General features: G+C 40.8%; 1 protein-coding gene across 1 annotated transcript in view; it reads left to right on the forward strand.

The window, feature by feature from the left end:
* LOC138024682 (vitellogenin-like) overlaps positions 1–10,031 on the forward strand; it is a 67,609-nt gene that overhangs the window by 11,740 nt on the left and 45,838 nt on the right. The window contains exons 8-12 of the mRNA XM_068871893.1: positions 943–1,043; positions 2,893–3,044; positions 5,757–5,922; positions 6,884–7,012; positions 7,950–8,141. Of these exons, the coding sequence (XP_068727994.1) occupies positions 943–1,043; positions 2,893–3,044; positions 5,757–5,922; positions 6,884–7,012; positions 7,950–8,141 (740 nt within the window). The remainder of the gene's footprint in view (positions 1–942; positions 1,044–2,892; positions 3,045–5,756; positions 5,923–6,883; positions 7,013–7,949; positions 8,142–10,031) is intronic.

Raw genomic sequence — 10,031 nt, forward strand, 5'->3', positions numbered from 1 at the left:
ATGAACATTGAAGGGTTGTAAGGCGGGGCCTATGGTTTATCGTCCTTACCCGAGAAGACTAGAGAGTCTAAGCATTTACAGATGTCATTACAAAGGCAGCACTTTCTCCTCAGTTATTTAAAGACCCTGAGTGTTGGTCCGGCTGGAGTTGAACTCACGACCTCCCGCGTGACAGCCCGGTGCTCAGCCAACTGACAACAACAAAATTTAAAACTTTTGGGATATGCAGTGTTTTTTGTTTATTGTGCAAATGCAGGGGTTTATAAAGGGCCTTGCTAGATTGCACCAGGCAAGCTGGAAATGTGGCAAAATGCCCATCAGCAAAGCTTTGGTTTTGGTTTATGACACTCATTTTAAAACCGCTCTAATACTACTAATATAATTAGCAATTATTGAATGAGGCTGAGAAGGATATGAAGAATTCTGCAGGTCGAGGAGGGTGTTATCCACCAAGGCTGAAGGCCGAGGTGGATAACATCCTCTGAGATATGCAGAATTCTTCATATTCTAGGAAAGCTGAATTCAATAATTGCTTTATTATTCCTTCAAAATATTTTCTTAGCCCAAACTTCTAAACCTACTCGCAGCCATTTTTCTGCTCACCAAAAATAACACAGCCTTATCCCCTGGTTTTCTCGGTCAATGGTTCAATAATCTGCAGCGGGCTCCACTTTTGACGTCATTTTGACGTCATCGGTTCAATAATCTGCAGCGGGCTGCACTTTTGACATCATTGATTCAATATGATGAAGTTTCTTTCCAAATTTGGTGAACAGCAGCTGGCTATGGTGAGTTATGCGTGTGGTTTTAACCAACCAGAAACGGGGAAATATTTTGAATGAATAATAATTATAATTATATTATAGTCATTGCTTTGTAAAACGTCTCGCCTTATATTGTACTTTTTATAGTTTGTTACATTTGTGTCTATGGCTTCTTTAGATCCAATTGTTGGCAAGGTTCCACACAAGTTAAGAATGACAAATGATGATGACGATAACAAACCATTGACCAACAGGCAAAAGACTGAGTATGTGACAAAGGTGAGTGTCTCTTTAATCCGATTCACATAATGGGCCTTATTCATGCGGCGACCATATTGGCAATAGACAATAGATTTCGTATCCCGAGCCTCGATTTGAAATGTTTGGGAACGAGGTTCCAGTGCGCAAAAACAAAAGTTTTCACTCCCCCTGGACTCAACATGGCTGCCTTGTGATTATAAGGCCTATACTCCTTCATGTTTGTAAGCATCACTTCTGCCCTTTTAAGACTACAGTAACTTCAAACCTTCCGGGGCTACTTTTGCACAATTTTTTCATTCAGTTGAATTCATCATCATCATCGTTGTTGTCATCATTATGATCATTGTAACCATCTATATCATCATCAGCATCACCAGCATCATCATCATCGTTGTCATTATCATTGTCAGCAGCCTCATCATCATCGTCATCATCATTGTTATCAGCATCAATACCATCGACATCATCGTTGTCATTATCATTGTCAGCAGCCTCATCATCATCGTCATCATCATTGTTATCAGCATCAATACCATCGACATCATTGTTGTCATTATCATCATCAGCCTCACCATCGTCATCATCATTGTCATCTTTTTAATCTTCACCGTCATCATCATTATCATCGTCGTAATTATCATTCTTGGCATCACCATCGTGGGCATCATCGTCATTATTATTGCCGTCATCATCATGATCATCGTTACCACAATAATTCTAATTCTGGCTTATAAAGTTTTAAGAATAGTGACAATGATCCCTGACTTTCAGGAGTCAATCTGTCTTGGTTGTCTTTGTATCTTAACCTGCTTCAAACCACTTATTTCAGTGGTCAGGCCCTAGTTGTTCAAAAGGTGGATAACGCTATCCACCGGATAAGTCACTATCCACTGGATATAGCGCAATTGGTTTTGCTATGACTTATCCACAAGATGTTGATTTATCCGGCAGATAGCGCTATCCATCGCTTGAAAAAACTGGGGCCTGAAGATTAAATCAAACGAATAGCGGTTCACAGCTCTGATTTCATTGCTTCAAGGACAATGTCGAAGCTCTGTTTTGTTTCCTGTTTCAACACAGAGCAGACAGTTTTGTTGCAAACTCGGTTGGCACAAACATCATGTATAGGTTGAATTTTGGTCAAGTTTGTTTTCTTTGAGGTATGCTTAGTAATTATAGAACAGATGTAATGTTGAGGTTTTTGATGGGAAGAAAAAACGGAGACATTTCGTGATGCCTGCCAAAATTGGCTTGCGACTCGTTTCGTGCGTTTCTGGACTAATAATTATACATGAAAGAGTTTCAGTGCATTGATTGGCTGAGAGTGGGTCAATCAATTCCAAACAGATTGCAGAAAAGTGAAATTAGTGCAATAAGGTGAAATTTTGATAGCCAATCGAATGCGAGCCCTGGATGGCGCAACTCATGGCGTAATTTTTGCATGATAGACGTGTGTCGCTTCTTTTTAAGTTAACCATCACAAGTTTTTTCACGTATAGTACTAAGCACTAGACTACAAATTGCAGTCGCCCATACTGTAATGTCCCATTTCCGAGTTGCTGCATGCCTCAGTTTCAAAGCGAGTCCTGGTCCACAACCATTCAAATGGAAATGAGTTGCGTATTCTTATGCAAATCAAACTCGTTTCTCTTACAATAGTTGAGCAGCAAGACTCACTTCGAAAGCGAGACAAACAGCAACTCGGAAATGGCCCATTTTGTGCATATTTGAAAAAAATTACTAGTACTTAGTTATTCAAAATTGCACTCGAAATCATGCGATTACCTATACATACGAGAGCAGAGTGATAATTCCTTGGATACTTTTCTTGTTTTGTTTTTGGTTTAACAGTACCTCTCTTTTGCAGATAATCGATCTTATCAAGCTTCTAATCAAGAATGTGAATCAAAAAGAATGGAAAGCCTATAAGTTCACTACTTTGGTGGAGATGTTGCAGAAAGTGGATAGGGGTACTTTGGATGATATCTGGGTCAAGTGCTTGAAAGATGAGCAGCTCAGGTGGGTGCTAGCTTAACCCTTCAACTCCCAATAGTGCCATTTACAGGTTTTACTCTGTCTAACAACGGAAGATTTGCTTCTGTCTAACGCCAGAGGAGTTTACTCGTCAAAGTGGGGGGAGGGGGCCCAGAGAACAGTTTGAAGAGTACAAAGTGTATTGTTATATAGGTCAGTTTTTCCCCCAGCAGGGCGCGCTCTCATTGGTTATTTCGAGGTCACATGAAGTCTAACAATAAAACTGTTTCCCGCCAAAAGTCTCTGAGCGGGCAACAGTGCGAAATCTATGACGTCAGAGGGTAACAGCGCGAATGTTGACCGACGACCGCCGTTGTTGTTGCCATTGCACGTTTTTCTTTTTGTGCTATGTAACAAATCACTTAATGACTGGTCCCTCGGGAAACAATATGAACTGTTTCCCGTGGGACCAGTCATTAAGTGTTTAATGTTTCAAGAAAACTGCCCAAGAGGGCCACCTACAGTATATACTCAATTGACTGCTCACCTCTAGCCGATGAAACAAATTAATGAAATAAACACAGCAATTTTTTTAAGAACCCCAACTGGGAAAAGACAGACCGGTTTTCTATTTGCAGGTGTAGGCGACACCTTGAGTGGGCACTTCTCGTAACAATTTTTAAGAAAAGAGGGACTTGTCGATTGAGCACCAGACTAAAAAATAAACCTAAATAACCCGTTCAACTTGAACGTTGTTGAACGCAGTTGAGTGACATAGGTAAGGTAAAGACGAGCCAAGTGGCCCATTAGGCCTAAGCTTATCCCGGTTTCTGTAGCATGAAGCGACTTGGGGCATTTCTACTCCCCCCTGGATGGGATGCCAGTCCATCGCAGGGTTACCCTTGGCATTAAATTCGCCGGTACCCATTTATACACCTGGGTGGAGAGAGGCACTGTGACAGTAAAGAGTCTTGCCCAAGAACACAACACAATGTTCCAGCCATTGCCTGAACCCCGACCACTCGCTCCGGAGTCGAGAGCACTAACCGCTACCGCGCCTCCCACATTGAAACAGAGATGAGTTATATTCCGTTCAATAAGTTACCACTTGTTGAATGGTGCTAACCAATCGTTTTCCAGTCTTGCGTACATGATTTGGAAGGTTCAATATCAAAACATGTATACCAGTGCGAAGGGTTAGATTAGAGCAAGCCTTTCACCAGGCGGTATTGTTCTTCTCATTTGATTTCCCTGATGAGTGATAAGTGATGCTACTAAAGGAAGGAGCTCCTCGAAGGAAGTATAATTTGACAACGTTTATGTTTCGAAGTTCCGCCATCACGGTATAATATGCCCCAAACTAAGAACACTTCCTAAGTCATTCTCGAGTCCAAATAGCGCGTTTGTTTCTCTTTCTTTGCCGGCGCTTCAGGACTACTGTAAGAAGGCCTGCAGTGCACAATAACAACAACCTTTGGTCATTCGCCATTTCCAAAATTCCAAAAGTGGAATGAATTCGTAGTTCTCGTTGAACAAAAGGTGAATGTGTTTATAGTCCTTCACCAAGTTGCAACGTTGTCATTTAACAGGCGGCGATATTTTTTGAGCTACAAACGTTGCACGATGTGGAACCGTATGTCATCAGCTTTAATTGCAAAATAGTACATGATTGTATGTTTGGCTATGCACGCTCGAAGAGGTCCATCCAGAAATACTCTACTTTCTTCGATATATTAAGCATATATCTAAAATCGAGACTAACCAAGAAAACGTTCCAAAGAAATTAGATCTTCTGGTACCTTATCTGTGATCTTTGAAGACCCAAGTCCGCCAAAAATAATGACACTTTCCGGCCAAGTTTACTCGTCACTTGGAAACCCTAAGGGGCGAAAAGGATAATACAGGGTACATGTATTATCTCTAGTTTTATATGACCAACTGAAATGTTCACAAATTTTTAATGTATTTCTTAAACAATAAAATGTGATCTTGACTAATAGAGTGGTTTGCAATTGAGTGTCGAAAGTAATTAGATAATTACTTTGGTTTTGCATTTACTTCACACAGTGATTGGTTCAAAGTTCTCGCGCCACTTTTTCAACCAATCAGAAGTGAAACCAATCGTAGCTCGGCGTGCACATTTTCCCGCGCTTTGTGTCGGCTACGTGTAATTACTTTGAGTTTTGATTGGTTTACTGGATTGTCTCCGTCCTTTTTGATTGGCCAAAGTAATTACTTTGGTTTTGGGTTTACGACACTCATTTGAAAACCGCTCAGAAAAATCGGCGCAGCACGCTGTATTTAACATGAGCTTTTGAGTGTTTATTGATAGACGCAGTTTTTAAAAATGAGTATGGTAGAAAAGTAAACGAACACTAATCACTTTGCTAATCTCAGAGTGGTTTTCAATTGAGTGTCGAAAGTAATTATTGAATTACTTTGGTTTTGCATTACTTCACTCAGTGATTGGTTCAAAGTTCTCGCGCCATTTTTTCAACCAATCAGACGTGAAACCAAAACCAACCGTGGCTCACGCGTGCACATTTTCCCGCGCTTTGTATCGGCTACGAGTAATTACTTCGAGTTTTGATTGGTTTACTGGATTGTCTCCGTCCTTTTTGATTGGCCAAAGTAATTACTTTGGTTTTGGGTTTACGACACTCGATTGAAAACTGCTCTATTAAACAGATCAATAATGATATTGTGATATTGCTATATTAATGTAACCCAAGTCCACTCTTTTTTCTTTCCCTGTAGGCAGTGGCTCTTGGAAGCTCTTCGATATGTCTACAACGAAGATGCGTTCGACTTTATCGCGGATAGAATCAAGTCGCAAGCATTGAACACAAAACAGGCAGTGTCAGTTCTTCTGGGCTTTGCATTCAACACCAATCCATCGGAGAAAATATGCCAGAACATCTCAGTAAGGGTCAATTAACGGTTATTAAGTGGCTAGGGAACAACCTCAACTTGACATATAAATGACATTACTTTCAAGAAGCAGAATGTTTATTTTGATGGAAACGTTTTTGATTTAACAGTCTGTATTTACTAAATTGATTTAATTAAAATAATTGAGAGAGAGCTGGGACAAGAATGTACGCAACTCATGTACACAAGTACATACACAACTCATTTAGCATGCAGCACTACAGCCAGTTTCAAGCTTTCGGGTTATTTGGTGGGCTCAAACTCTTGCCAGGCAGGTCTGAAACACAAGACGGACCATGAAATGCGTGGTACCGTAGGCATACATGTTTACGAATGATTTGCCAACCAATTGTGTATGTTGGAACAGTTCATTTTAAGCTCTTATTCAAACATGCCAATACTGTATTATTCAGTGTGTCCAAAAAGGGGCGCCATATTCTCTCGACCAAAAAAACACAGGGTTTGAGGCTTGCATGGCCAGTACTATCTATGGTAGAGGCATGGAAAGCTATCTGACTGGTACAGCAATTTGTTCATTAAAGGAAGCTTTTAATGACAATTTGTCGTTTGTGTGTGAAAAGAGTTATCTGTTGACAGTTTTATTTTAAAAACCTCCAGTTAGTTTTCTCACCCTGGTAATATCTTGTAAGGCTTCCGTCTCTGTGTTGCTGTTTGTAACTATCTCCATATTGGTTGATTAGTCCTGTTTGAATGATCTTGAACAAAAAAAGACGTTTGAAGTAACCCCTTTTATAGACTAAGCGCGTCTCCTTGTTTAACTAAACAACAAAATTTAAAGAAGAAAAAGGGGAAAAGGAAGAATTTTTTTTTTATTACAGCAAGCACTTAAACAAATCCATGTGTGGAATTTGTCTTTTTACTTTGCATTTTTAAAGAGCGTTTTTTCACGAAGAATTTATTTTCAAAAAATGCTTCCAACTTTTACTTCGTAGGAACTGTGCCTCCATTCCATTGTGCAAGGAGATGAAACATTGAAGAAGACTTGCTATTTAACCCAAGGAGCTCTGATGCACGAATACTGCAGGAAGAGGGGCCAAGACTGTTTTGAACGTCAAGCACTTGTACGTAATCAATGATTCTGACCACAGTAACACAAGGCTAACAAAGTGAGAGGTTTATGAAGTATGTCACTCAGTCATATATGCCATATGTGACTGAGTGAAATGCATTTCTCAACTAGTGCATCAGCTTGCAACCCGGAGGATTTGATAGAATATAAACAAGCGGAAGCTTCTTCGTACAACCATGTTAACAGGGAGCTTACGAAACGACGACACCGACGGCAACGACGACGCTACAAAACAATAGGTTTAGTGAGCAAAAACAATGGCTCTGCACGCTCTGCACGTGCGTTTTACATTTTGGTACATTTCTCTGCCGTCATCTCCTAAATGACGACGTGAAATGATCAAATCCAAGGTTCTGTGGGAGACGTTAGCACATGACGATGAATTTTCAGTTCTCTCTACGCTTCCAACTCACTCATACCAGTTTAATTCCTCGACATTTACTACACATTTTTAACGCGAAACGACATGAAATAGTTTCGTAGTGATATGAATAACGCGAACTCGTATTTTAAAATGGAGTCCTCGTTGCCGTCGCCGTCCTCGTTTCGTAAGCTGCCTAACAAGCCTTGTAGACGTAACTTTAGTTTTTAGAAATCGCCCTATGTAAACGAACGGATTCCGGATCCCGAGTTGTGGATTCCGGATTCAGAACTCGCGGGTTCCGTCGAAATGGATCCTGGATGCCATCGAGATCTGTAAATTCTGGCGTCCTTACAATGGATTCCGGATTCCACGCTGTGGATTCTAGATTTCAAAGCCTTCAAATCGGGTGATAAAAGGAAAAATAGTAAGTGAATGCAAAGACTGACCAATAGACAATGACATAACTCATACCTATGTCTACAACACCTTTAATGTTTATCTTTGGTCAGTTCATATCTGTAGACATATATAGTCAGTTTAGTATTTGTTTAATTTTTATTAACAGGAACTGAAAAACCGACTGCTTATTGCTGACTACCAAGAGAAGATTAACCTTGTGAAGATGATCGGAAACTTTGGCCACAGATGTCTGTACCGACCTCTTCTGGACATCATTGAGGACACTGCGAACATGCTGGAGTTACGTGTCACAGCAGTTTATGCACTGAGACGAATTGCACCAAGAATTCCACAGAAGGTGAGGGCAAAAGTATATTTAACAATTGTTCTGTGAGGGCGTGCTGGATATGAAGTGATAATACCGCGCCGAGTTGGTTATAATCATTTTATATCCAGCAAGCCCGAGCAGAATAGTTAATTGTTTTATTAACAACTCCAGGATCAGCAACTCTTCCATGTTGATGTTATTTAGCTTTGGTCGGCCATTTTTTTTCTCAGAATTGCAAAAATGTTTTCAGCTCGCTTTATTGCTGACGCATTCCTTGACCATATTTGGTACAGCAGGTATATGAACTGACAACCTGTGTGTGGCGAGCCAATGAAAATAGTAGTGGTGTACGACCCTTCTCGTACCTTTTGACGATTATAATTGGAGCGTTCTGATTGGTGGATAAAAATTTGGGCGGGAAATTCAAACGTACGTTAGGCAGCGTTTGGCGGGAAATCCAAAATTCAAACGATGACGTCGACGTTTTCTGTGAAACCTCAGGAAACAGGTTGGGTTGTTTTGTGTACCATATTGGAAAAAAATATAGCGGTCAGGAAATCCAAAGTTGGAGTGTCACACACGGGGATGGACCGAGAGGCCCTTCGCGGTAAAAAATGGAAACAAGACAGGATTTTTTTTACGAATCAAACGGTTTAATGACAACAAAAAGAAAAGTATGTACAGACGGTAACGTGTGAGGCCAGCTGGTGCTCGCCTCTTTAGCACACAAGGAAATAAGGAAACTTGAGAATTGAAATGCTAAAAAACGAAGGTAAAAAATACTGGAGAGTATATCCCCATAAGGGCAACCACTCCCCCGAGAAAAAAAACTATTTACAGAAAAAAGGGGAGAGAGTGCGTACTGAGACAGCGCGTATCCACATCTCTCAGTCGCGGACATTATATATTAGCCGACATACCAGCCGCCCAAATTGGTTTATTTACTAAATATCTTGAACCTGCAAACCGGCAGTATGCAACAGCAGAGCCTTCTTCTATTCGTCATTCTTTACACCTTTCCCAGCCGCGAGCAATTCGAAAGCCAGTATCCATCTTTCCCAGCGTGTCGACAAATTCCACCTGTGTCCTAGAACTCAAACCACGTCGATTCATTCACGTCACCAGGAAGCCTTAAGTAGGAGCTTTCCTCTCCAATACAAGCTCTTCGATTCAACTTTGCGCGTATCTTTCTATAGTTAAAAAGCCACGAATTCCTCGGCTCTGCACACACTTTTTAGAATGGCCAATCAGAATACATGTAATTGTCAAAGGAAGGAAAAAATAGTAAAAACAATGTATGCTAATTGATGTAAATTTAAGTCTCCTGCTGAAGGGTTAGTTCTAAAAATAGTAAGATACGCTCAAAGGTTGGCTCAAGGATACGGTGCATAGCGAGGCTCCTATGCTCCTGACATCATTCAAAATTACACTCGACATATTCAAGCAAGTACACACAAATGGCCGTCCTCGTCAGCAACATGCAGGATCTCCACAGATTCCGAAGGAACAAACAGATTAAACCACACTCCATGTGCTAACCATTCTCGTTCGCAGAGACGCGATCCTTTTGGCCAGCGGCGGCTCTGGGTACCAACCAACGAGAATTCGTGCTCACTCTTTGTCTTTCTACACATGCGCCTGTCGTTTACACAGCTTTTTAAGGAGGGGGAGGTACGTTACGACACGGATACTACTGACTTGGCTAAATTTCATGACAGAGCCCATTTATCATTAACTGTACATTCAATAAATAAATAAATAGGGATCCCAGTCGATCAAAGGCTATCCTGAAGATAACAAATAGGTTACATATAGGAAGTAAAGTTAACATAACTATTCGTGTAATTGCCAGTTTTCGGTCGGTTTACTCCTCTGGAAGCCTTTTGGCATCATTGTTGCATCGAGTTTGGTCTCCGAGTC

Source organism: Montipora capricornis, chromosome 11, assembly GCF_036669925.1.
Source record: "Montipora capricornis isolate CH-2021 chromosome 11, ASM3666992v2, whole genome shotgun sequence".
NCBI classification, from domain to species: Eukaryota; Metazoa; Cnidaria; class Anthozoa; order Scleractinia; family Acroporidae; genus Montipora; species Montipora capricornis.